The following is a 27215-nucleotide window of genomic DNA, read 5'->3' as shown; positions in this document are numbered from 1 at the left end:
TGTTTGGAAACGTGGCTTTTCATTACAGTCCTCCCACTGCCTCGTGCAAACCACGAGCCGTCTTATATGACAGTCCTGTGTGCCACTTTTGCGTTTCAAACTGACGTGTCTTCCGCACTTCGGAGTCGCAAACCTTTCTCCATGTGTTTAGTTCCCCGTGCTCAGGAGGCAACTTGTCTGTCTCCGCTGTGTGGCTGGTTTCGGCCGTCGCAGGCGCTTACCTGTGGACCGTGAGTTCTCGCTTCTGAAATTTCGGTGGCCCTGATGAAGGCAGATGACCGAAAACTGACACCAATGAGAGGTACGCGGGTTCGTGTAGATTTCCATGAAGTCGCTGTGTGTCGAAGCGTTCTCGCACGGACAGGGACTGGGAAGGAGTCCCAGTTTCCTTTCCCAAACCTCTTGACATAATTCAGTTGAATTTGACAGTCTAATTTCCTTTTAGTCTGTGTCAGCTTAGGGCGTATATATGACCTTTGCTCGAACGTGTTTCCATATTCAGCGTGTCTCGTAGCCCGCGATGGAAGATCAGCAGGCCGATGTGCTGTACCTGGACCTTCCAGTAAAGTGTCAGACGTAATGACGTGCATGTAATCCTCTTTCCCGTGGTTATGAGACGTGTCAGCTTCGATCCAAGCAATCGAAGCCTCATTAGAAATCGATTTCGCACTGGAACCGCAGCCATTGGAACGCGAAGTTTAATCTTTTCACTGGATAAGCTATTTTTCTGTGCGCTCTCACGGCTTCTGAGATGCTGCGTGGTCGTGTACGTTGTCAGACAGCATCCGACGTTTCAGAGGTACAATTCTGCCGGACTGCACAGCGTAGTATCCCAGGAGACAGTCAGTTTCGAAGTCACTTCCTTCCTGCCCTCGTATTTTTACGTCGAACCATTCGTAACTTAAAGGCGGTTCAGTGATATTTTCGGCCGACAGACCAACTTTGTTTGGCGGATCACTCGATAAAATTCGTCTCTCAGATGTTGCAAGGCAGAACTGTGATGATAAGAATGCGAAGTGCTTAGGTTAGGTTTATGTGATTTTGAAGTTGGCAAATAAACATTCTGTGAACTTAAACAAAAAGCCAGAGACGCTTTATTTTTCGAAAATACAGCGAAGTTTAAAGTACTCTGAAACAACAATAACAAATCGGAATTACATGCTCCAAGTACCCTCCAGCACATTCAATTCACGTGATGCCATGAGGTTAGGTCCAGAAACCTTTGTGTTCTCGTCTCCACGCACAGAACAGATCTACGATTTTACGTTCATCTCTTCTGTGTGGGGGGGGAGTGACTCTTGGTCCATCGCCAGGGGGAAGCAATTCGTTGAAGGTGTTCGAGACGGACATTTGAATCTGACGGAGAGGAAATGACAGGGCGGAGAAAATTTGTCAGCGAACGGCTTCGCAATGTGTACGTGACATGGCTGGGGCATGCGACTAATGCGAACAAAACTTTAGTTGGAAAACACGACGGGAACAGGCCACTGACAAGACCAAGACGTAGAAAGGAGGATGATATTAAAATTCGTCGAGGGTGTAGAAGGGATTCATCTGGCTGATGGCGGGCTCTGTGAAGACGGTAACGAACCTTCGGGTTCCAGGAAAGTCCGCGAATTTGCTGACCAGGTGAGGGACGCTCTTTCTCAAGAACGTCTTTGCGTTGTACAATTACGTAACAGCAGATGAGATTTCAGGTTCTCACGGCTAGGAGTATGAAGCCGCCATTTACAATTACGTTTTGAACACCCGCACTAGATTCGCCAAAGTCACTGAGTGTCAGTGCTGAAGTATGTTTTGGCTTGGTTTATTTAAACGTCATTCTTTCATTCATTGAATGCTTTTGTATGGGACACTGAATGTGTGAGGAAGCAAGGAGGTGACGTGACCTCGAATGACCGACCGTTCATGTCGACGGCGCGATCCGAAGTGTCCGAGTACCCTTAACGAAATTCATGAGCATGTCGAAGTCCACCTTGATGCACTCTCCTGACACAAACACGTGGTCCAAGCTCTCGGAGTGACTGTGCACGGCGTTGCTAAGCAGCGCCGTCTGTTTGCCGTCGTTCTTCTCCAGTCGAAGCGAGTAGCGGAAGTGGGACTGGGCCTCCCGGCACATCTGCACGGCCAGGCACAGCTTCCGGTGCGGAATGTCGAACCTCTTGTGCAACACGAACACTTCCCCCAGGGCGAGCACCACGTGGTGCGAGTTCTGATAGCACGCCGCATTCGAGATCTGCCACGTGTCCAGCTCCAAGGTAGTCGAGCTGTGCGCCGTCTGGACGTGCTCCCGGATCTCAGGAGACCTGCACACACGTACAGGAATGTACTGATTGACTGTGGGGACGCCGGCAGAGTTTAGCGAGAAAGGACGTGGAGGAAAATGCGTCTAGTCCCAAGAAGATGGAACGAGACGTAATGTAAACTTTATCTCTCATAAACGGATCCTGCGTAACGCGGAAATTGCGACAGAAGTTAATTTGCCTCGAGACTTGTTTTGTGTTCACGTTCTTCCGTTTGGACGAATTCGCCCGAGAAGGAACTTCGCGGGGTTAACCCGTTTTATGTGTCAGATGATTAAAACCTGCTGACTTTTCGAGGTACATCGCCGACACGGCTTACGACCCAAGAAATATTTCTCTAATAACACGTTTTCTATTTAAGTTTCTGTGCTGTAGAACAACGTGATTGTTCTCGGTTACGTTTGGACGTGGAAACCTGACTGGAAAGTACAAGATCCGGTTTCTCTAAATTCCGGTATAACGAGGTTTTACAGTGCCTTCAGATGTCGCAAATTGTCTTTCATCGGCATAGAGTAGAGGTCTTCTAGAGAGTCTGATAACAGCTCAGCTGTCCGTTCTTTGGTCCGTTACCATGTTACCTGCCAGTCCAATAGCAGTCCTCGACGGCCCGCAGGGGACAGTCGTAACAGCGATATTCGCACTGTGCGTGGTGCGTCCCGATCTCGTTCATGGTGGCCTTGTGCCGACAGCCAGCGCCGGAGTAGCGACAAGGGTACCGCAGGCTACGGGCGATGGTCTCCAGGGCCATGTTGCGGGTCTGCAGAAGCTGTCCCGTGCAGCGCGGGCAGGACTGCAGCTTCGGCCGGCAGCGGGAGCAGGTGTTGTGCCCCGCGTAGCAAAGCGTGATGGGTGGCGTCAGGTACTCGCCACACACCGGACACGTGAGGAGCTCGAACACGTCGTCTCGCATCTCCCGTTTCAGCATCACGCAGCTGCGACAAAAGACAGATTGGTGGGTGGCGGACGAGTGGTCGTCCGTCGCGCCTGCTCGCCGATCTGGAGGTCTCTGGGTCGAATCTCGGCACGGAGACCGTCCGTCGTGACCGAGGGTTTACGTGGTTTCATTCCAGGAAAGTCCTGGCATAGTACCTGCGCGAAATTAGCCCTCGACTGCCTCCTTTCCATTCAGTTGTTTATTAATCGTCCATTATCGACTCTACCTCAAATAAACGGCGAGTAACGAACGTGACCGCGTCACATCGTGGCGGAGTACGGCGTGGAGTTGAAGGGGAAATGTTAACACAGTGTTCGTTCGAAGGAATTCCGCAGACTTTTTACACTAATAAAGGTTTATAACCCATGAAATTAACTTTATTTTCAGGAGCGCGTCTACCGAGAAAATGACTGCAAACTTTAATCGCGTACGTTAGTTAGAACGTGTTTTAATATTTGATAAAGACAATTCGGCTTGTTGCTTTAATGAATGCCGTGTCGCACACGTTCACTGAACTTACGTCGAGGACTGCTGCGCCCTGCTGTTGTCTCACGCACAAACAGAAAGTTTCCTCTGATTTACTGGCGTCAGCAAATTCCCATCTAAACCGTCACACAGAATATTAGCCAGAAAGCGTGAAGACCTCGGCATAGCTCGGAAGATGATATCGAGACACGGACCTCGCGACGCCAACCCCCCCCCCCCCCCCCTCACCCCGCATCGGCGGGTGCTCTTGAGCCTCTGTTAACTTTACTTACCGTGTCGTCGTCTTGGCAACTGCAACAATTGCTGGGGGTGGCTGTCGGTCACCGCGTAGCCATGGAGACTGTGAAGCACCTCGCTGTTGAATCCCGCCCGTTCGTCTCCTTATCAGGCGATAACAAGTGTCGGTCCGATAACACACTCAAACTAAATATGTACATTGGGGCCGATCCCACTAATTCTCCGTGTGACTTGCTTACATCAGAGACTGAACTGCGAAGTGAACGATAACCAACAAACAACGTGTTGGGTGTCGCACGAAATGTCACGTAATTGAAGTCACCGAGCAGCTACTGAGCTCCTCACTTACTCAGTTAAGCCACCAGGTCGGTCACTCGCAAGACTCATTATGCCAGCTGTTTGGGTCACTAGGCCACTCGGCGTAATTCGTCAGTTAACCCTCCAAGCAGCCGGTCGCTTAATGCACTCCGCGAGTCATCCAACTCATGACGTAAGTTAACTGGGAAAGTCAACCGATCACCTGACTTATCAGTCAATCAGGATGTTGGTCATTCACTCTAAGGCAGTAAACCTAACCTAACCCAACCCAACCTAACCCAACCTAACCTAATCCAACCTAACCTAATCTAAACTAACCCAACCTAACCTAACCTAATCAATCCAGTCGACCCATGAAATCAGCCAGTGTCTAACCCTTAAAGAAGTGACTACGACGATGGCTGGTGAGGGTGGACGATGGATTGAACTGACCTTCCCCCGACTTGTGGCCATTCCAAGCCGTGAGAGAAGGATCTGGCTGTCGGCGTGTCCCTCGTTCCTGCACTTGAGGCGAATAATATTCACTTTCGTGATACGCTTAGGCGCACTCATGTGACTGCTTCGTTTGTCCGCAGTCTTGGCCAACACTGAATTGTTACTGGGTTCAGAGCCATAAAATGTAGAATGTAATGTTTTCTTTTGTTTTGTGCAGTTTATGTTCTATTGTTTGCTCTTGCATTTGAATGTTAATTCCGTAGTCTGCGGTCTAGTCCAGTTATAGACGTTTCGACGAGGAGCTGACGGCATGGCTAGTCGCCCGGCGCGAGTGGTCTCTTGTTCTGCATCGTTGGGTTACAGGCTCTATAATACGCCAAAGCCCTGTCCACAAACGCATGTAATGAATAAACTGGGCTTGGAGTGGCGGAGGCAGGACATCGAGGATGCTGTCGTCTGCCTAAACATTCCCAGCTGATACGGAATTCCTTCCAGGACGCTACAGATTGTTTCCTGAAACGACACTTACATTATTATTGTACACCTCGATTCCCAGTTCAGGCTGGTTCACTTTCTACTAGACAAAACGTGGGTTACGCAAATTTGGAAAGATTTCTTAATTTCACAGATTCTTAACTAAAATGAATTCTCTACGCTACTCGAGGGCGATGCTAACCCGCTGCTCGGAGCCACGCAGCCCACCGACCAGATAAAACTTTGTTCACGCGCTCTCTGCACGTAGCGTCATTAAATAATCACCCCGCTCTTGGCTTCGACGGAAAATATGTCCTTGGCGTTCGTTCTAATTTTGCGTCGAAGTTAAGAATTTCGTCTTATGAGACGATCAATAATATTCTTGACATGTTTGTTGCACCCCTGAAGGCAATTTGCCTACTGCGAAGTTCGGAGAGGGGAAGGGAGTGTTATCTTGCGGGTTTTATCTCTGAAAAGGTGCCTCGATCAGCGCCTTCGTGACTGACTGCCTGCCTGGTCGTGCGTCTCCTTGGCAACACGCTTCTGAAAGAAACGCGCAGTGTCTACAGTACGGGAAGACGTTCCTTGACGGTGAGTGTCTGGCTCGTTTGATCTCCACGTGTCTTGGTGGGGAGGAGCTAATGCGGAGTGCCGCGTTCCTTGGTGCACACACTCGTTACTCGTTATCAAACATAAGCGCACTTTTTGTCCTCTTGCCGAACGAACACCTTTCTCAGGAGTCAGAACACGAAGAGTGGAATCAATAGAATATGCAGGAACTTGTTCCTGTCGTACGGCGACGTCTTGGGAGGCCGTCAGGGGTCCAGAAATCGAGTTACTCGCTTCTGAAGATCGGTGTTGGAAACGCAGTTAATCAGTCGGTGAAGCGTAGAGATATTACATGAGTGGCACTCTGTGGCCCACAGGTCTAATTCGGCCCTCGACAGGAACACGAACAATTCCACGATGACTCTGTCGCCCCGTCTTCATGCTGTTCTAATCGTGATAACAGTCGATATTTTGGCAACAACAGTGCAGCGGACTGTAATGGCCATTCGCTGTTTCTGGTCTCGTGGAGGGTCGTAGGAAAATAAAGAACGCCTCGGGTTGCAGTGAACTTCTGTAGGTAGGTAGTTACCGACGTTTCGGAGGACGGAAGACCGCAGTCGACATGTTTAAAATTGTGTTCACAGGAGATGAATCTTGTGAACACGTGTCGGATTTGCCACTCTATTTCAGCGGACACTTATTTTTGGCTGTTATGAACTAGACGTGCGTCGTGTTACCTGCATCATGGCGGCATGAAGATTGCGTAGTGACGGGGGGATTAGGTTCTGTTATATTTGATCGTGTTTCAAGCGTCTCTCGCTCTGTGCTGCTGAAATTATTCGGACGTTGAAAGCTTCTGGTCTCTGATTCCAGCGCGAAACAAAAGAATGTCTTTCGCCGTTTTCTGCAGCGACCTTTGAAATTTAACGGCTCTTCGTATTGTGTTTCTGCAATCTCGAATACGCGGTGACAGTTAAGATGATGATATTTGTGGCAGTCGCGAGTGAAATCGAGGGCCTTGTAGATAAGCCTGCGACTGATAAGGTTTGAAACAATTGACTGGCAGTAATCGGGAAATTCCGCGCACACAATTGATGTCCCGCACGTCTTAGAAAATGGAGACGGTCTGTCACGTCGAAATTTGTTGCTTACGAAGCAAAATCTCTGCGTTTATATTTCTTATCCCCAAGAAACTCCATGGAATAGAATTCGTGTTTTGAAGATTATAGTCGCTCAGCTGGTCAAGACGCTTCGCACCTATTTAGAACTCGGAGTTCACAAAAGCCCGCCACTGGATTCCATTCTGAGACACATGACTGGAGACCACATTATTTCTTTACGATAAATTTTAATATTATTCTCCTAGGTACGCCCATATTTCCAAAATATCCCCCACCTACCAAAAAATTATGTGTTCATTTCTTACGTCTCCCATGCGTGTTACGTGTCTGACGCATGTGATCGTGAAGTTAAAATTACACGTGCAGCAGTTTTCTGATCAGCCACGGCGTTCTCGGACGCGTTTTATGTGAGTTCTGATCCTGCTCGCCTTTGGGGTCACCGTTGATGCTCGGCCAGATCGGCTGAAGCGAAATTGTCTTATCTGTTTGAATTTGCCTTGTCCAGTTACGACTCGACCGCAACACTGCGTTGTCTCGCAGGACACAATGGCCGGACTCGGTGCTGCAGATGACGTCATGAAATCGAGCGACGTCGATTCAACTGACAGCATTTTCGCTGACGGACTGGGCGAGGAGCTGCTCAGTGCCATGGAGTGCCCTGTCTGCATGGAGTACATGGCACCTCCCATATTCCTGTGTGAGAACGGCCACAGTATCTGCGACCAGTGCCGACCGCAGTTGTCGGAGTGTCCGACTTGCCGGAGACCGTTCCTCCCGAACACACGGAACGTCGCTCTGGAAAGCATCGCCAGCAGAGTGCAGTACCCGTGCCGAAACGAAGGCTGCTTCGAGATACGTCCTCTGGAACTGGTCGCCCAACACCAGTCCGCGTGTCCTCGGCGACCTTTTCCGTGCCCTATGGCGCAGGGCTCGCACTGCACCTGGAAGGGCCCTCTAAGTCTGATCAAGAAGCATGTCATGGACTCGCACGGGCGGTACGTGAGGATCGGAGCCGAGTCGACGAGCGTTCTGAACGACGTCAGCGACACTCCGGGGTACTCGCTGGTCATATTCGCGTTCGACCAGGTGTTCCTGCAGAAGAGCAGAATGCAGGACTCCAAGTTCTATTCGGCCGTCCAGTACATCGGCCCGAAAGAGCACGCCTCAGGGTACAGATACGAGTTCCAGCTGTCGACTGCCAAGGGGCACCAGAAGATCGTCGTCGGCAACCTGGTGTACAGCATTTGCGAGGACCTGCGCCAAGTCAATCTGCACGGCAACTGCGTCAGGCTGGACCATGACGTCATCAAGCGATACATGTACGAGGACAAGCTCCCGTACAAACTGCGACTGTACAGGATCGAGGAGGACGTCTTGTAGGCGCTGCGCTGCTTGTCGCCAGAATGTGAAGACGAGAACTTCTACTTACCAAAGCAATGAGTTTGTTTGCTGACGCCTTGGGTGAGCGAGTGGGAGTCGTCAGGTTCGCGTTGTACAGATGCACGAAGACTGAGGAACCCGAGTCATCTTGAAGTGAACTCGCCGCTGCCATCTGTTCAACGTGCTCTTACCTTTATAATATCAAGTTTCTGTTGTGTGTGGGTGATCGAGGTACATAGGAGGCGAAATAAATAAACATGCTTACAAGTAGGTACAGTAAATAGTGTTTGACGTATGACTGTGTATTTTATTGGGACGATCATGAAATCAAAGGGGAAATAATATTTTCCGATTTTTTTAAATATATGATTTTTAAATTACGCATTGTCTTAAGGCTGCTAAAAGGTCATGTGAAGTCGCTGTCGGGTGTAGTTCCGGACTTGCACTCCTTTTAACCTGGCACGTGGGTTCCTTTAGGTCCACGTCTGTACGTACAGATGGTTCCCATGTCAGTTAGTAGCGACTTAGAGGAATGGTTGTCATGGCGACAGGTTACTTTTGGCTCTCGTGAACTGTAGCAAGGTCGTTCTAAGTAAAGTAAACGAAACCGCCGTGAACCGGACGTTTTAATTGAATTAAACTGGTCCATTAACTTCCCCCGCCCCCGCAGTAATTAGTCGTCGTTCGGTGCTACAGAACGCTTCAGTGTCGAAGCATTTCCTTCGGGCGAGGCATCGCTTCTCCGCCCAATGACCGAGAACTTTTTGATTTTTGCATGTTGGCGACATGATTTTAGTTTTATTTTGTGAGGGGTGGTACCGTGCTTTCGTGAAGGCGTGCACTAAAATTTGAATCTGTTTACTTTCGATATTAATAATTATTTTGTCTGAGTATCCTCGGAACACTTGGACGTTCTGACCTGTTGTATTCAGAACACGAAATCAGTGGGAAATAAGTCAGGGGTATGAAAAGTTCTTTGTGCTCTCACCGCCGTCACATCAGCAAATCATGCCCAGGGGCCATAAAAGTTTAATCGTTTTAGGAGTAGCTGATTCAGTTCTGAACCGAAGACAGAGGGCGAAGGGACTCGGTCGCTTGGCCAGTCCAGAAATTATTGCCTTCCCAGGGCGGCCGGAAGTGCAGTTTGAGCCTCTAATTAATTGGAGTGCTCTAGAAAGATCGGCGAGCAGGGGGCGCACAGCCCTTCCTGCCTGGGTACCCGCGTCCTTCCAAATTCCTCAGACGCGTCTGTAACAGCGTTGGGTCTGTGTGTCGTGTTTCGCACGCCGACCGCTTTTAGACTTTTGACCTTTGTTGTTGCCAGGACTGTACCTATATCGCGTAGTGTTGGCAACACTGAGATATTGCTCAGGTGACAGATAACGCTGCCTACACATCAACACGCGCAGGATGAAATTCTGTTCGTTTTGCTGCCTCGGTCTGCCTGATATCCATAATTACAGAAAGCCTCTCGACCCTGTTAATTAATTTATTGTTCAAACAGCGTTCAGCAGTCGGTTAACATCTGTTTTTTGCAAGCCTCAACATTTCAATTACACTTTTATCCAGTTATTTTTTTTATGCTCGTATTGGAGTTGTGTCGTGCGGTTTCGAAGAGTCGAGCGTGTTTTGTTTGATGTCGGTTCGAAACGCATTCCGTCGCGTGCCCTCAAACATCATTCTGTAAAGTTTTTAACAAGTCGGGGTCAGTCACGAAAATTATTACGTGTCTCACCGGATGTTAAGTTTTCCGACTTTTCGTATGAACAAGGAAATTCGGAAGAAATAGACCCCACTTTGTGCCTTCCCGCTCCTGATTAAAAACAAATGAAATTAAGTTTTTTTAAAACTTCAGTGTTCCCCTTTAACCGGTCTTTGAGATTTTCGAGTTCACGTTTTGGACATCTGAATTGTGTAGCCTAACACAGTGGTATTCAACCTGGGGTACGCGTACCCCCGGGGGTACGCGAAAACATCTTAGGGGGTACGTGAATTTTTTTAAAAAAAATACTTTATGGTAAACACTGAATAATCAGTAAAGTAATTTATTTAATTTATTTTAGATGTAGATTATATACTATGTATAACTTGAATTATACACCAAGAACTTTGGGGGTACAAAGTTGGAAGAGAAATTATATCTGGGGGGTACGCGAACAAAAAGGTTGAATACCACTGGCCTAACAGACGTTTCGGAGGGGAATGCTTCCTTCGGCAGGATGTTTCTGCGAAAATGATGGCAAACCAATAAAAAACCACAGGCTACAGGCCGAGAATCTGCAGCTAATTGATTTTGATGAGTTTACTGACTTCTACTTTTGACATTAGTCCATTGATAATGGCATCGCCGTCGAGATTCGAAGCCAAATGCACTGTCAAGGCGGCGTGTAATAACTGGGCTGTGGTTCCCGAACTTCACTTTCCGTGCCACCCTGTAGCACTGGGCGTCTCCCACACTGAGGTCAAGTGACCCCACAAATGAAGTTTAAAATTCGCGAGGCTCTTAGAACCGCCAATTTGTTCTTCCTCAATAAGGATTGGATCCTCCGAGGTTTAGAAATAAAACTGGCTTTTCCATCTAATTCTAGGTCTTCTTGCGTGACTGCTTTTTTTCTGGGAGCAGAAGTGAATGTCACTTTAATGAACCGGGTTCTTGCATTGTCTACGCCAGAGGTTTAGTTTGTAATACAACCGATAGATGGCAGGACGACCCTAGCTGAACGACGCGTTACGCAGACGGACCGAATAGTTCCATGCGACAAAACGTAAAGAACGCCTTGAAGAAACAAAACTGGGTCCAGTGCATGGATTTCCTTTTGTGTTTAGAATTGTGAGCGGCTTTGTGAATGCTTGAAACGAATTTCACGTCGGACGTGGCGTGGGGAGGATTTGTCTGAAACGTCGATTCGATTTAATTCAATCTTCTCATCGTGTAGTGACGTAAAATATTTCTGTTTTGCGTCCTCTGTTTCAGTTATCGGTTTTGGTAACTTCTCATTAAAATTAATTATGTTTCTAGTGTTTGAAGTAAGCACCCATTGTCGTCTGTCAGTGCGACTGCCCCCAATATCCGACCAGGTGCGTGTGACAGGTCAGATCTCTACGGGATTATCGCATTTGCCTCCGAAGTACGCGTTTCGCTGCTTTAGATCTGTCAGAATCTGTTTGATCATCGTAAACTGCGTTCCGAAATGGCCTAAGCTAATTTTTTTAAAACGTTTTCTCTGATTGCTGATAGTCGCTGATATAATCGATAAATTCAATTTTTATCTGCGCGCGCGCGTGTAATTAGAATGCCATCTCAATCCACTCTACAAGCTCACATACTCTTTGAAATCGATGTTATTCTGCTGTTTGGTGGAGACTTTCGAAGAGATATATTTTATAAGATTTCACGGTTAAAATTCTTTATTCATTTTTATTTTCGCCTATGTATGCTACGCGCCTATCCCATCCTCCTTGATTTTCTCTGCCTAATGAATGCGTCGGGTTGTTTAACGTCGCCATGGCAGCTGCAGACTGAGAATGGGACGTGGTTCTTTGCAGGGCGCTGAACGGCGCTGCTCGGCGCAGACACCTGTGGGTGCGAGCCGTGAGGAAGATCACGAACCAGCGAAGCGCGGCTCTGCTCGAGTCTCTGACGTCAGAGACGAAGCTGACCCCCGCCTCGCAGCAGACCGGCGCCAGCGACTCGGCCCCACCTGCTGCTGCATCCGAACCAACAGATGGCGTCACTCTCGCCAAAGTTAGCGTCGCTTCCGGCAAGGCTGATGACGTCACTTCCGTTGCGCAGACCGGTAAAACGTCTCACCTTTTCCCCTCCTGGCACTTTTCAATTCAAGCAGTTGGCAGCATTGAACTCATTGTTACGACGACGTCGTAAACGAAGGATCACAAAGGGTTCCTTGCCAAAATATCTTATTCTTTGGTTGCTGGATCTTGTCAGCATCCGGTGGTTTCCGGAAGACCGGAGGAATTTGCGTGGCGAGGACCGCCAAATATTGTTGGAGGGGGGGGAGATAGGAAATTCATGCAAAATGTTGGTCGAAGGGATGAGGCAACTCTGAAGAACGAGGCGCAGAAGGAAGGCGAAACATCAAAATTGAAAGAATACCGAGTGGGGCTGTGGATTGGATTCATTCGGCTCAGGACAGGGACCGGTGGCGCGCTTTTGTGAGCACGGCAGTGAACCTTCCGGTGCATAAGAGGAGGGAAATTTCTTTCTAGCACGACGACGCCAGTTGGGGTTAACACTGAGTTCAGTGCTGGTAACAGCTGGCATGTTGTTGCGTTCATCACAGTTAAACACTGCGCGGTGTGATGAAGTGACGGCCGATGCAGGAGCCGGTCCGTCCTGTTCTGCGCGCACCGAAACCAAGAACTTCCCGCGCGCTCGTCGCTGAAACGCGCAAAGAGCGAGAAACATTTACGTCGCTTTTGAATGGACGAGTGACGAGGTAAGAGAACGTCGTGAATCGGGTAGAAGGAAAATGTTAAATGATGTTATTTCGTGTCGTATGGGTGTGAAACTTGGTCTCTCATCTCCAGCACCGGTTGGATTTGAGGCTGCCTCTGCCAGGGATATCGACCCCCTGTGGGCCGCCATGTTGTAAACACGTTTTCTGGGCTGTAATTTCATGTGGGGTCCCAGGTACGAACGCCATCCTTCGGATCCGTGGCTTGATTTTTGACAGAGGCGTTGGGTACTCGTCACATTCAGAAAGTCTTGCGTCCACTCTCAGTTTTATGCAGCGGGTAAGAACGACGTAAAGGCTGCTCCAAGTGCGGGGATCGAGAATTGTCGGATCCACGGGTCACCCCGCTGAAGCCACGAGCGGGCTTTGTGTTCCTTCTGATCTGCCACTTCTAGCTCCTTCCTGTTCCCCGCCAGTTCATGCCACTCGTCCTGCTTCCAGCCCAGAGGGATGAGCAGACGACGGCTTCTCCTTCCGATGAGGTGGCCGGGGGTGGGGGAGACGACGAGGGAGGAGGGCAGGTGTTCAAGCGCGGGATCGTGTACCGGGGTGTGTACTGCCCCTCCCTGTCCAACAGCTTCAGAGAGGATCACCTGGAGCTCGCCTATCAGCGGTACTCCCATCGCCAGAGGCAGAAGTCTCTCATCATCGTGAACCTGGTGGACTCGCTGCTCAAGATCGTCCTCGCCACGGTAACGGCTACAGTACTTAACGCTCCCATCGGAACCTCCAGTCTATGCCCGAATGTCGTCCCCGTCTTCAAGTGAATCTCTAAAGCTCTCTCGACTAAAAGTGAAGCCAACGAATTATTTGTTACCGAATGAAAATTAACTTTCACACAGTCCTTGCCAATACGACGAGCGGGCATAGCCTGTCTGTTCTGCTCGCTCATGCCGGTCTGTACTGCCCAGGTATGGTTGCTGAACACGAACACGGCCGACGACCTACTCGCGCACCCGGAGCAGCTCACGTGGACCGTGTGCACCATGACGGCGAACTGCGCCATCTGCTTCCTCGGCTGGTGGCGCTGTTTCGCCAACAACTACCTGCACTGGGCGGCGGGCACCACGTGGCTTCTGCTCATCACTCAGGGTAACGCGCATGCGCCATTCTCCTGTTTCATTGTAATTCTGATTGATAGGATGTTTGAAGCACGTGGTGTATTTGTTGTGAGACCTGCAGGAATCTTCGGAGCGGGGATCGGGTTCGAGGACGGGACGAGTGACGGGGTCCGCCTGGTCTGGTACTTCCTGTTCATCGTCTTCGTGACGTACGCGATGCTGCCACTGCCGCTGCGAACGTGCATGATCCTCGGGTGTGCCACGGCTCTGTTCCACGTGTTGTACACCTCCCTCAGGCACATCGCCTCTTCACAGGTACAGCCGCCCCCGTCCGATTCCTGAAATACGTGCAGCGTGACCAGTCAGTCCAAAGTTCCTCGCGACGTAGGTTTCTCCTTTGCTGCGTCTTGTCAAATAAGCCCTTCTGGACGGCCCACTCGGAGCACCGACTAGGCCCCGGGACCCACCCAGTGCGTTTCAAGCCCTGTCCTCGCGGGTAAAGCCGAGGCCTCGAGCTGTAAGTCCACTTCGTGGCTTAATCACACACGTGGATAGCTTAACCTTCCGTTTTCAGATGTTCCAATTTGTTCCTTAAACTTGTGTCGCCTAAGTGTGGTTGTAGCTGTCGACGAGGTCCTCGTATAGTCACTTCGAATCTCAGACTGACATACGAATATCGTTGCTTTCCTTGGTCCCTTGACGTGAAATAGTACAGTCTCCTTCCATGTACTTACCCACCCCCCATTCATGATCACCGGTGTAGACGGTAAGTAATTATTTGTTGTCTGTGCCAGGAGGAGGAGGACTCTTCTGCGGGCGTAATCATCGTGGAGCGACTGGCAGATAATACAGTACTCTACATTGCCGTGAATTTCGCTGGGATGTACACGAAGTATCTGACGGACAGAGGACAGAGGAAGGCGTTTCTGGAGACGCACCGCTCCATGGAGACGAGGTGCCGGACGCAGAAGGAAAACGACCGACAGGAGAAGCTGCTGCTCTCAGGTGACTCGACGACGTGATCGAACGTTTTTCGTTCTGTTCGATAAAATCAGAGAAAAAATATGTCTGATCTTATTCTGGATTATTTACGCTTGTTTGGGACGCTGATGACGTTCTAGGTTCTTGTTCCACTCCTTTCCGTAGTCGAACGGCTGTTATTATAAAGAGTTTTCCGACTCCTTGTTGTAACAGCCGTTGAAATTCTACGGGGGACGATTTCTCTCGAATCTTCATCCTTTACGCTGTTGCTTATAAAAAAGGTGCTTTAAAAGTACAGTCCGCAGAACTGGAGAAAATCCCTGCTAGGAATTCGATATACGCGCATGCGCAAGATTTCGCGACGAGTGACGACCGATCCTAAAAGCATTCGTTCCACGACCACTGAACGAACAACAGACGACAGGCTTTGACGTGTTCTAATGGGTACAGCTTTAAGATCGAAAAAACAGATTTTAATAATTGGCATGTCATCCCATATCCCACCGCGAGCCAACCACGGGGCGCAGGCCTCAGTTCCGTCGTCACTTATACCACTTTGTTACCTGACTTTCCCGTGAACAGCACGAAATAGCTTGAAATTCATAAGTTAATTGCACATATTCCCATCGATTAACCCGTAGCAGCAACGACATCAAAATAAATTCACTCCCTCAGTCCCGCAACGAAAATCTTTAAGGAACCCCCATTTCCTTCAGGATGATTTATGTGGCAGTTTTAACATTGCGGCCGCTTTCTCTGCACAAGAGCCTTGATCAGTGAGCAGCGATCCGTACGGTCACTTCACACACATTCAGCCTGTTAATCCGCTACAATGGCTTTTCCTGATCACAGCCGACCTCATAGGACGTGTGCGCACTCAAGCGGCGATGATCGACATTACGACCGCTTCAAGGGTCGCCAAATAAACAACACAAAACAGACCGAGTGTTGCATGCAGTCGGCGCGTTCACCAGAGTTACCGAAGTCTATAATCGAGTATTCGTTTATCGACAAATGCCAACTCTGCATCCATGTCGATCTGCTTGTGGACTCATTTGTTAAAAGCAGCTCCGGTTTCGATAATAAGCAGGAGGTTAGGCTGATGTTAAACGTGATTTCCACTGCCAACTATTTTATACGACCTTCATTTTGTAGTCATTGTTGACATTGAATGGAGTTGGTTGAAGTGTTGATCAAACATACAAAATGGAAGGAATCGATACTTTTAGCGCTGTAGCACGCTGTGAGTGGTGTTCAATGTTCACACAAACACTACTTCCTGAATGGTGTTTCGGCATATGCAACGTTACAGATCGTTCTGAAGAGAAGTTACAACAAATTAGTAATCCATTTTACCGAACGTCACGTCCCTCGGAGTCTCTAATTCAAGTCTCGGCTCAAGTACTTCGTGGTTTTAACCAGTCCCTTCCACCGTGCGTTGTGCTTTCGACCAAATGTTATCAGGACGATTAAGTCAAGATGAAACCGACGGGCGGGTCATGTACAGCGCCTACAAAATTTTGGTTGAAAAGCCAGAAGTTCTCTCTCTCTTCCGAGGCCACTCGAAAGACCTAGGTATACTTCGAAGGATAATATTAAAATGGACTTGTTATGAAGCCCATTCGGGAGAGAAAAAAAAATAAAACAGCACTGAGAACTCTTTCGAATAATAACCAGTTATATGATCACAACAAAGAAGTGCAGGATGAGAAATGAAAGTAATTTGTTTCATTTATCCACATTCGCTGGGAATATAAGCAACAGTCTTATGTGGTGCGACGTGTTTGGTGTCGGGGTACCCAGAAGACTCGAGTGCATTCAAGGAGCAAACATCCAAGACAGATGAAAAATGTTGTTGCAAGTTAAAACCTTTGTATTTTAGATGTCAAAATATTAATTGTGCCCTTTTATGTTACAGTAACACACACGTGTTTCTGTAGGTGTGGAGATTGTGTGCGACACGCCACTACGTGACAAATGGAAAGATAAATCAATTTTAGATTAATACTTTGCTGGTGAAGTTAAGCTGATGCATTGTAGACAAATATCTAAGAATACGGAGTTTATTAAATGGTTAGAATTTAAACAAACATTTTATAAATAAATGCTTGATACAGACTGGTGCCATTTGGGAATTAAGAACCTTTGACTGATTGATAAAATTAAAGTATAATAACAGGGAAAGTAACAGAAATATTATTGCTTGTGTTCGCAGTTTTGCCTGATTTTGTTGCCAAAGAAATGATTCGTGATATTGCCAAGGAGGAAGAGAAGGGTGCATTTGTTCCAAACCAGTTCCACAAGATCTACATCCACCGCTATGAGGATGTCAGTATCCTGTTTGCAGACATTAAGGGTTTTACAGGTTTGTTATCATGGCATGGTTCTGTTGCGTCTGTAACTTGACTAGAATTACCGACCAATTAATGCAAATGTCGCATCTTATCTAATGAAGCAGTTTTATGAACACGACTTGTGACAGGGATGTAGTCATTTGCCTGATCTGAGGTTCTGACAGCAGTCAAGGTGCTGATTGTAGCCTTGTAGGTGTGGCCAACGTTTCAGATAAACCACCGGCCGGTCACGTGGGATCACGGCCCAGAAGACCGCAGTCAGCATCTCTGACATTAGACATTCTTGAAATAATGAGGCCTGGTGGGATAAATGTGAGCACTGTGTGTTGGTTTGTTGGCAGCCTTGGCCAGTCAGTGCAGTGCCCAGGAGCTGGTCCGTGTCCTTAACGATCTGTTCGCTAGATTTGACAAGCTTGCAGCGGTACGTATGACTTTCACTATGTTCTCAGTAAAATTTCACGGTGCTCGAGCACAGAAGTCTCAATACATCAGTCTTTATGTTTTCTGTAAGTACAGGAGAACCACTGTCTGCGTATCAAGCTTCTAGGCGACTGTTACTACTGCGTGTCTGGGCTCCCGCGTGCTCGGGCCGACCACGCGCATTGCTGCGTAGAGATGGGTCTCCACATGATCAAGGCCATACAGTATGTGCGCCAGAAAACACAGGTTTGTTATTGTCACGTTAATACAGCGCCATCCTGCTTCAATTTGTTTGCACGTTCGTGCTGAATTTGCGTGTACCCAGTCCTTGATTATGTGCTAACTTTTGTCGTCGTAAAGTTTCATCGTGTGACCATCCTGATGTTGCAGGTTGATTTGGATATGCGCATTGGAATACATTCTGGGTCGGTGCTCTGTGGTGTGCTCGGCCTTCGTAAGTGGCAGTTTGACGTCTGGTCGTATGACGTGACGTTGGCCAATCACATGGAGTCAGGTGGCATTCCGGGGTAAGCATGCTTGTCAAGCCTTTGCAGCACTGACATAGAAATTCAGTGTTGGTAGCAGCAGTTCCAGGTTTGCACTTTCACTCCATTGCTATGTGCAGATGGCAATGATGGCTCATAGTTATTTGATGCTGAGGCTGTGAGTACACGGAGCTCTATCTCCAATCAGCCCTCATGGACTTTTGCAGTATGGTGTTGGACTGAGGAATAGCGTTGTCTGCCCGTAACAAGTGACGTGCGTGTTTGTCAGTTTTAACTGGCTTCTCTTTTCTTTGAAGAAACTTGTTCTGTCAGCTTTTACAGAATTAAATTTCAGGTCATTCACTCATTTTAAGACTACCAAATTACTAGCCGACTAGCTCCACTGAACAGAAACCCTCTTAAAAACTGCTGATCTCTTGCGAGGCATTAAATTTCCTGCCTTTTATGAAACCCAGAGGTTCATTTTCAAGAGCCTGCCAATGCAGTCCATACCTTCAAGCCATATTATATCTCTTCAAGACCGATTTTAATAAAATCCTCCTCGCTGTGTCAAGTTCTCCCAACTGGGGCTCTTCCCTTCATGTTTTTTAGCAGTGCCCCCCCCCCCCCCAATCCATGTTATCTTTGATTTTATCATCCTAACAGCAATGAACAACAACAACAATAACAATAATAATAATGTAAGGAAAAAATATGTTGCAGCCGGGTTCACATATCTAAGGCAACGCTAGATTGCCTCAATGACGTCTATGAGGTGGAGCCTGGACTTGGGGAGACGAGAGACAATTACGTGAAGGTGAGAAATCGCAGTATAGCTCTTGTATCTGACAGCATCAGTAAATAATGATTATCAGTGAGAATCATTTATTGTTATTGCTGTACAGGATCATGGAGTAGAAACGTACCTCATCAAACAAGTAGAACCGCTGCATCCACGTCGACGCGTTTATCACCGCTTCTCCAGGCCACGTCTCTGGTCAGTCGATGAGAGGGCTGGCACCTTGGTCACCCTGTCATCCGCAAACAACAACTCGTCTACGGCCACCGTCGTCACGGCCACTCAACACCAGGGGTCGGGCGGAGGCCCCGCATCTCTCGGTTTCATAGAGGAAGAGACGACCACCGACTGGCAACCAGAGATTCCCTTCGAGAATGTACGTTTTCGCTGAAACACTGTGCGTGTTGTTAAAATGCGAGCGCTAGGTTCTGCCTCGAGTGTGGAATTTCAACACGAAGATGGTTTAACTATGACAAATGTTACTCTTAGTCACAGTAACAGTTTCTTTCTACCGCAGCTTATGACCAGCTGGTAGATCAGAAAATTTCTTGTTGTGAAATCCAAAAGTTCATCTGTATTATCACAGAAGTTACCAGTGGACCTTACCTTGAGCAACCTCAATTTATTTTCCATCTTGAGTAGCCTATTTCTAGAGAATATCTGTGTTGTCACTAAACGTCACTTCTCAGGAGAAGATGAAACAGCATATATATGTATTCCGTAACATACGTAACTCAGTATCTCATTGTTTCAATGTGCTTCAGGGATGTGACTCAGTTTCTGATAGTTCCTTTGATAAGGAGGATTTGATGATGCACTTATTTAATTTTGAACAAATTTTTTACACCACAGATATTATCCTCACATCATTGCTTGGCTGCCCATGGTTTCCTTTTGTAAACTTTGTGTCCATTCATTCTTCCTGCTCCTGGTTTAATCACACCTAAGTTCAAAATATGAAGCTTGTTGTTGTTTAATTTCGTCTTTCTTCAGCCACTTCAGTTTGTTTACTGTACCGCATTCTTTCTGTCTGTTTAGTTGAATTCTGGGGGTGCAATTGACTTGGAAGAAGATCCTTTCCAGGATGATGAAGAAGTCGTTAATGGTGGGGAAGTAGCGGGTGATAAGGCTGTAGCACGTGGCCTGTCCATGGCAGAGCAGGTGGATGAGATAATTGACCACAGTATTGAAATCGAGAGCAACAAACGTATGCGTAATGCCAACCTCAACGCGTGGACCCTGCGCTTCCACGATGTTGCCACCGAGAATAAGGTGAAGACATACGTCAGTTTTGTGTTGTATTAGCACTAAAACTAACTAAGTCCATGGAACAGCTTTGAGAAGCTCACAGTCGTGCAGCAGGTCAGGAAATTCTCTTTCTTTCGTAGGAGCGCGTTGATTTTAATCGCATGAAGCAGTCTTACTTTCTGATGGTATCAATCTAATCTGACAGAATCTTCCTGAAGAAGGATGTGAATAAAATATTGTTTGATTAAAACTAGGCATAACTAGTGGAGTCGGTTGAAGGTTGTGTTCATGTCTTAAATAATTTCGGTGTGTTGAAAAGTGCCAGGATTGTAACAGAATGGTGTGTTGTTCTGTCTACAGTTCTGCCAACTGCGTGAGGATATGTTCAAGTCAAATATGCTGTGCTGTTTCATCATCTGGCTGTTTGTACTCACCTGCCAGCTCATCATTTTGCCTCGGTATGAGTAAATTATCCCCACTGCTGGCCCAGGTTTAGGATTGTTTCCAGGAAACAATTATCTTTTTGTGTACTTAATAAAATGACTGAAAAATTAGAGATAAGTAGGAGCCAGCCCTGAGGGTTTGAAGCAAAGGCCTGGGCCTGAGAGAGATGAACTCGCGTAACTAGAAGCATTTATTTGTGTAAAATTCAGAATGACGTATCATTTTAGTCTTTCATTTATTGACTTTATACATTCTTTCAGTAAAACTCGGTATGCTTAGGACTGTATTGCATTTCGTGTCGATAATAATATGCCACTGCACGTGAAAAGTAATTTAGGAGAAATTTCTGTCATTTTGAAAGAACTTCATGTTTAATGCAAGAGGTGTCTGCACAGGTTCCTTAATGTATTCGCAGGCAATAAGTTCTTCCAGGTTATCTGATTTTTTTTCTTCATAAATCACGTTTTACAACAACCCAAAGCCTTAACTAATGATGAACAAATGGTGTCATTTGTAGGTGGACAATTCTGGTTGTGACGATGGCAGTTACGACCATCTTGCTGGCAGTAGCACTGGTGATGGTGATGGCAGAAGAATTTCACCAGCTACCAGAGACACTGCAGACAATGTCCAGTGTCCTTATGCATCATCGTAACCGTCGGACTGCCTTCATCTGCTGTGTACTTGTCCTTGTGTCAGTTGCCTCTTCAGTCAGTCTGGTAAGTCTTGGCAAGAAATTTTAAGTAATAGAACTGAATGATCAGTTGGTCGGGTCCCCTCGTGGTGGTCTCTGGTTTTGGTCGAATGACTCTCATTGTTTTGGGTTCAGAAGAACTGCTTCAGCAGTAACACTGGAAAAATCATTAAACATTCTTACAATATTGATTAGTTATTTTGGGTTAATTTGTACAAGTGAAAGTTCAGATTGTGACCAGTTTATGGACACTGAGTATTTCTGGTCCACCAGAAGATTTTATGTTTGTGTTCTGTCATTTGTTTTTGCAGTAGCTCTGACTATATAATGTATTGATCATCCTTCTCTCGCAGGTGCTATGTCCAAAACCCGTCGGCACTCCAACTGAGCCAGAAACAAACAACAGCACGAGGTCTGCCTCTTCACTGGTGAACTCATCTCAGCAGGCACTAATCCGCTCTTCCGTGGGTGAGGTAATCTTGTCATTCCTCTTGACAGTAACCGCTCGAGAATACAGATCCATCTCGTCATCCAGAGAATATCCCGTGTCTGCAAGCCGGGTGTTACTGCCAGACTGTGCACCAAACATGTCTCGGTGCAATTCAACATTACTCCCTTCTAATTCTGCGGCACAAAATGTGAGTCTTGGTGACCAACCAGCAAATACAAGGACTTGGAAAAGAAGTGTGCCAAGTCTTGGTATTAGGAACAAAGTGATCGCAAATAAGAAAACGTCTAATTCTGATTTCTTAACTGAGAGGACTACACGAACTGGTGCTGGTGTGGGCACAATGTCACTGGAGCCAAAAGGATTAAGCACTGTTGGTGATTCCGACAATATGAGTGGTCAGTTTGATCACAGAAATAGAAGTGTCTGGAATCTCTACCAGTCACATGGAACAAGAGATGAGGCAAATGGAACGCATGTCAATGTCATCTCTGTAAACACAGAAGTAAGTGAGAGTACCAAAGGAAAAGGTGTGATCATTACGACGTCAGATGTTAATGTAATTAATGATAATAGTACAAAGAATGCATCAGACTTGGGGACCCATAAATTGGCACTACTCAATAATATTACAAATTATTTTGAAAATGTGTGGAAAAGTCTAACAGGTCAAGGTAAAAGATTCAGAGAAGCGTACAGTGTCACGGATAAGAGTGGAGTACAGGAGAGAGCGTTGTTGAATAGTACTGCCAACATCAGCAGTGTTTTGGTGCAGAGGCGACACAAGAGGGCTACAGAAGTTGAGAATGTTGACAGTGCTGCTACCATCACTACCACTGAAGGCAACTCAGTTTCAGAGCATGTTGGCCATCCTGATGCCCACACACTGGATACCAATGATGGCAGGGAATCCGAGCAGTGCCTTGCTCCAGAGTACATTGTGTACACGTGGGTGCTGTGCCTGGTGGCACTGGCTACTGCTCTCAAACTCTATTATCTCGTAAAGACCACCCTGGCCACTGTCATGGTCTCCGTCTTCACCACCCTCATTCTTGTGGCCTACAGAGAAGTCTTCGATAAGGAGTGAGTATAAGGGTGTACTTGCTGTCTAAATCTTTTCCGCTTTGTCTTGGATATTGATCTCATTCCATTTTATTCTGTGTCCCGTCTGCATGTATTGGTGTCCTCTTCCAATATTTGTGAGGACCTTTTTGGTCTCAAAATTTATATTCATTCACTTGTGTGGTTCCTTGTCATATGTCATGTGCTGTCTGCTGCTTTCCATTCTGTGTATGTCTCTGTTTTCTGCTCTTGGTTTTAACTGTTTTGCTTGTTAGGTCGTTCTTATTTCTTGGTTTGACTGTAACTGCATTTACATTTCAACAATAACATGTCAGAATTGTATCTTAGAGGTACCTGGTTCCAGTCTTGACCAGAGAACAGGCTTTCTTTGGTACAATTTATGATCATCGTCACATTTAATTCTACCTCTGTACTCCATGCAGTGTTACTTTGTAATCTGAGAATAAGAGAATATGTCTGCAGTTGCAGTATGCGTACTGTACGTGATCAGGATGACCCATTTGAGGTTTCTCTTTCTGGCTTAAGTGTAAATTCAAAGTATTAGGCATTACTTTGTGAAGTATCTTAACATAATAGGGACGGAACAATTTTAGAGTTTTTGTTTTATTTCTACTGTTCAGAAATCTGAAACATGGGTGTGTATAGTAAGGAATTAGTATTGAAGCTTTGAAACACATTTTCAGTTGCCAAGTATGTATTCTTTCTGTAATTTCTTTCAGCAAAGAGGTGATCCCAAAATCAGCCATCATGGTGCTGCTGCTGGTTGTGTTCCTGACCATGGTGACGTACCATGCTCGTTTGGTGGAGGTGACATCTCGATTGGACTTCTTGTGGAAACAGCAGGCGGAGCGAGAGTTGGCGGATATGATGGAGACGCGAGCCAACAACACTCAGCTTCTCAAGAACATTTTGCCAGACCACGTGGCACATCATTTCCTGGGAGAGGATCGACCAACTGAGGTACGTGGTTTCAAACCGGGTTCATATTTGGAATTATGATTTGTTGTTACTCGTCTGTGGCCGTGCAGCACTGATCAATGGGATCGTCCATACAGTGAGACCCTGTTACTAGGTGTTGATGAAGGTGGACCAGCGAATGACAGTAGAAGGAAAGAGTTGGAAAGACATGCAGAAAAACTGCGTCGGATCTGACTTGCCTTGAACCCGAAGCTTTTATTATAGAAATATCTGTACATGCACTTTTATGCTTATCTTGCTAAATATTCAGTGATTGAAGATTTAAATTAAAAATACTGCTGTTTACATCAGATAGGAACAGATTTTGTTACATAAGTTTGTTGACTGTTCACCTTATAAATGCAGCAGCATGTAAATCAGAAAATCAGGCAACATTTTGTTTGGTTCTCCAGGAGCTTTACTCCCAGTCTCGTGACAAAGTCGGAGTGATGTTTGCTAGCATACCAAACTTCACAGAGTTCTACTCGGAAGATATCAACAAAGGAATGGAGTGCATCCGGCTGCTAAATGAGATCATTGGTAAGTCATGCTAAAGTGTTTTACGTAACATGATAATTATTTATGAAATATACATCTCACTGTCCTTTTAATGAGAGACAGATGAATTGACTGGAGAACATAAATGGTGTGCTTTGAACTCTTCATCTGATGACATTACTAGATAATTACGTCGTGGATGTCTGGATGATTTGGTGATGTAAATTGCCTGGGTCACATCCTGCCTCCTCAGTTCCTATCACACTCATCCTCTGATTTCATTTCGTGCTAAGTTTCGTCTGCAGTCGAGACGTAACTGTTAAATAACTTGTGGCCCAAACATGCATGCAACAAGAAACATACACATAATTCTGAATAAACTTACTGCAAAAAATGCCATCCATGAGACAGAGATGGGAGGACAGTGTTAAAAGAGCTCTCGGGAGATTGTGGGAAGTGGTTTTAACTGACTCAGTCATTTTTCTAAGAACCTTTAAATGTCAGATGCCATAAATGTATACATGGTAAATTAGAAGAAGCATGCTGTGTTCAAGAGCAGGTTGGTCTATACAAATTTTGCTTTGTTCAATTACTCTTTCCTCTGCGTTCTCAAAGCCAGAGCAGTTTGAGCATGCGGAATACGTCGCTAATCTCCTGGTCATTGTAGTCTGACTATTGTTGGCCATTGCAGGTCAAAAGAACTATATAGTACTGAAAGTGTTTGTTCGTAATATTAGCCTTGCATGTGATGTGTCCAGAGCAGTATGACTGTTGGGTCATTTCCCTGTGATGTTCAACAAGATGGCATGATTTTGCTGTTCGTAGTAATGTGTCATTGTCTTTCAGCTGACTTTGATGAACTGTTGGATGAACCACGGTTTAAGAGCATTGAGAAGGTTAAGACTGTAGGAGCCACTTATATGGCAGCATCAGGACTGAATCCCAGCCAGAAGGTATTTGTTTTCACTTTAACTCTGCACCTTCACAATTTCAAGTTCTCTTTTGTTGTCTGTCTAAGTACATTTAGTCTCTATCTTCTTGGTTTAAGTGTGTTCGCAACCTTAAGTTCATCACATATGTCACTATCTGTGTTCATGCTTAATTATTTTACTGATGGCTCATAAATTATTTGAGAAGACTGTCATCTGTTGAGGTTACAAAGTATTTGTGTGTAGAAGTGTTATGTTCTACATATACATACTCCATGGAACCAAGTTCCCAACACTTTATGGAACCTGAAGGTTCATTACTGTGTTCACAAGAGCCCACCACTGGTTCCTGTCCTGAGCCAGCTGAATCCAGTTTATGCCACGCCATCCTATATATGTAAGGCCTGTCCGCTAGCTGCTCTGTGTTGTATTCGCACAAATGTCTGTGTCACGCACTGGTTCCTTCTGATGCAGGTGCAGGAGGATGAGTATGAGCACGTATGTGCTCTGGTGGACTTTTCCCTTGCTATGAAGACACGTCTTGAGGATGTCAACAAACATTCCTTTAATAACTTCTACCTGAGAGTTGGTAAGTTTTCTCGTCTTGAACATCAGAATGAGTGTGTGTGTTTGTGTGGACACTGACTCTTAGAGCTAATGAGATGAAACTTCAACAGGAATCAGCTGTGGTCCTCTAGTGGGCGGAGTGATCGGAGCACGCAAGCCTGTGTATGACATCTGGGGCAACACAGTCAACGAGGCATCTCGGATGGACTCGACTGGCACCATGGGTCAGATTCAGGTCCCCAAAGAAACATCTGTGGTACGAACTTGTGTGTGTCTTGTACTTTCTGTTGCAGTGGGTGCATAAAATGTAGACTGCCAGAACACCATTCAGAAAGTAAGACTGCCTTCCCTGCAGCTTCTATGCCCAGGCAGAACTAGTCAGTCATTGTTACTTTATCGTGTGTTAGTCTGTAATATAGAGAATCACGATCTGAAGCTGCTGTGGAGGGATTGCAGTAAATTAAATGTACAGGCTTAAACTTTACGTTTTATCGGGAATATTTGACAGAATAGTTTCAAGACAAGAGCGGGCTGTGATATAATTTTGATCTAGAATTTACCGAGAAGTTTCTGTATAATATATCAAACATAAAATGTCTATTAAAGTTTCCTTGTCATGAATAATACAAAAAGGTTGTTTGTATAATTTTATTGTTCTGAATGTGTTTGCATTAAGTGACTTAAGAAACCGTTCCTGTGACTTTTCATCAGCTTATGTACTGTCTATTTAATGTGCACATTCATTTCTCTATAAATACCGTTATTATACGAGATGCTTCGCAGTGTATTGACATGTTCTTACATAACTCTGTTGCTTACCACAGATTTTGGAGAAGCGGGGTTACCAGGTGCAGCTGAGGGGCATAGTGGCAGTGAAGGGAAAGGGAGACATGGAGACTTACTACGTGATGGGACGCAGAGCCGGTCATGCTCCGGGCTTCGTGCGTCAACCTAGCACTTACAGCAGCCTGGCAACTGTCGTGTATGGCATGTTGCAGGCTCGCCGCAGGCAGACAGTAAAGAAGTCCACTACACGTGAGTAACATTCAGGGTTAATGAATAAACTGAACTGGAATGAAAAAACATTTAACTAATCTGATTTGTAGAGCTAGTTTATTAAGAGACTGATTGTGGATTGGACAATAAGTATTAGGTTGAAGTACAGAAAGTGATATCGCAATTGCCAAGAACACAGTTCATGTGAAAATGGGCAGTGGAGAAGTTTACTGCTGTTATTTTGATGCTGAATCTTACAATCTGGAGAGGTGATATTTATTACTCTCTGCTCCTGTGTAGAAAGCAAAAGGTTCATCAGAAGCTGAAAGCTCATAACCCAAAAACTGATAATGGAGCAGACAAATATTCATAACCATTTTTGATGGTCAAACTTCAGATTGGGATGCAACGTCATTTGTCAAGCCTCGATGGTAATAAGTACATCATGTGGACCATTGAAAACACCTGAAGTCATTTTGGAGTCTCCTTGAGTTTAATATATAATGTGTTCAGTAATTACTTTTAATTTTAAGAATTAA

At 46.1% G+C, this 27215-nt stretch overlaps 3 protein-coding genes and 1 long non-coding RNA gene across 7 annotated transcripts in view; 3 read left to right on the top strand and 1 right to left on the bottom strand.

Annotated features, from left to right (window-relative positions):
* The window catches only part of Ac78C (adenylyl cyclase 78C), a 61144-nt gene that overhangs the window by 27555 nt on the left and 6374 nt on the right, over positions 1 to 27215 (top strand). For all 4 annotated transcript variants that reach the window (XM_087346086.1, XM_087346083.1, XM_087346085.1 and 1 more), the window contains 21 exons: positions 11784 to 12034; positions 13154 to 13404; positions 13624 to 13804; positions 13895 to 14088; positions 14568 to 14778; positions 16970 to 17119; positions 17450 to 17529; positions 17625 to 17774; positions 17919 to 18055; positions 18737 to 18830; positions 18919 to 19188; positions 19851 to 20084; positions 20421 to 20518; positions 21022 to 21223; positions 21552 to 22729; positions 23449 to 23689; positions 24100 to 24226; positions 25031 to 25137; positions 25588 to 25702; positions 25791 to 25936; positions 26505 to 26715. In XM_087346086.1, the coding sequence (XP_087202212.1) occupies positions 11784 to 12034; positions 13154 to 13404; positions 13624 to 13804; positions 13895 to 14088; positions 14568 to 14778; positions 16970 to 17119; positions 17450 to 17529; positions 17625 to 17774; positions 17919 to 18055; positions 18737 to 18830; positions 18919 to 19188; positions 19851 to 20084; positions 20421 to 20518; positions 21022 to 21223; positions 21552 to 22729; positions 23449 to 23689; positions 24100 to 24226; positions 25031 to 25137; positions 25588 to 25702; positions 25791 to 25936; positions 26505 to 26715 (4628 nt within the window). The remainder of the gene's footprint in view (positions 1 to 11783; positions 12035 to 13153; positions 13405 to 13623; positions 13805 to 13894; positions 14089 to 14567; positions 14779 to 16969; positions 17120 to 17449; positions 17530 to 17624; positions 17775 to 17918; positions 18056 to 18736; positions 18831 to 18918; positions 19189 to 19850; positions 20085 to 20420; positions 20519 to 21021; positions 21224 to 21551; positions 22730 to 23448; positions 23690 to 24099; positions 24227 to 25030; positions 25138 to 25587; positions 25703 to 25790; positions 25937 to 26504; positions 26716 to 27215) is intronic.
* LOC110834850 (E3 ubiquitin-protein ligase SIAH1A-like) lies at positions 1072 to 4714 on the bottom strand. Its single transcript, XM_022074433.2, has 3 exons — positions 3996 to 4714; positions 2882 to 3235; positions 1072 to 2306 (listed from the first exon to the last, which is right to left on the bottom strand). Exons 2-3 carry the CDS (start codon positions 3226 to 3228, stop codon positions 1907 to 1909), a joined length of 747 nt encoding a protein of 248 aa, XP_021930125.1. The 5' UTR covers positions 3229 to 3235; positions 3996 to 4714; the 3' UTR covers positions 1072 to 1906.
* LOC110834849 (E3 ubiquitin-protein ligase sina) lies at positions 5690 to 8504 on the top strand. Its single transcript, XM_022074430.2, has 2 exons — positions 5690 to 5778; positions 7363 to 8504. The coding sequence occupies exon 2, from the start codon at positions 7404 to 7406 to the stop codon at positions 8235 to 8237; it is 834 nt and encodes a 277-aa protein (XP_021930122.1). The 5' UTR covers positions 5690 to 5778; positions 7363 to 7403; the 3' UTR covers positions 8238 to 8504.
* LOC147874163 (uncharacterized) lies at positions 14803 to 16824 on the top strand. The gene is made up of 2 exons (XR_015534435.1): positions 14803 to 15847; positions 16673 to 16824. It is a non-coding gene; the product is annotated as an uncharacterized LOC147874163 (long non-coding RNA).

The sequence above is a fragment of the Zootermopsis nevadensis genome, unplaced genomic scaffold (assembly GCF_977971745.1).
Source record: "Zootermopsis nevadensis isolate Lab colony 2312 unplaced genomic scaffold, Znev_1.0 Znev_ptg000010l, whole genome shotgun sequence".
Lineage (NCBI taxonomy): Eukaryota > Metazoa > Arthropoda > Insecta > Blattodea > Termopsidae > Zootermopsis > Zootermopsis nevadensis.
This window is presented reverse-complemented; position numbering and strand designations above follow the sequence as displayed.

Bases quoted from the DNA above. Each gene is read 5' to 3' on its own strand.
- LOC110834850 (XM_022074433.2), bottom strand. From the start codon at position 3,228: ATGCTGAAACGGGAGATGCGAGACGACGTGTTCGAGCTCCTCACGTGT. The intron at 2,307-2,881 runs GTAACATGGTAA...ACGTGTGTGCAG, and splicing joins GACTGCTATTGGACTGGCAG to GTCTCCTGAGATCCGGGAGC.
- LOC110834849 (XM_022074430.2), top strand. From the start codon at position 7,404: ATGGCCGGACTCGGTGCTGCAGATGACGTCATGAAATCGAGCGACGTC.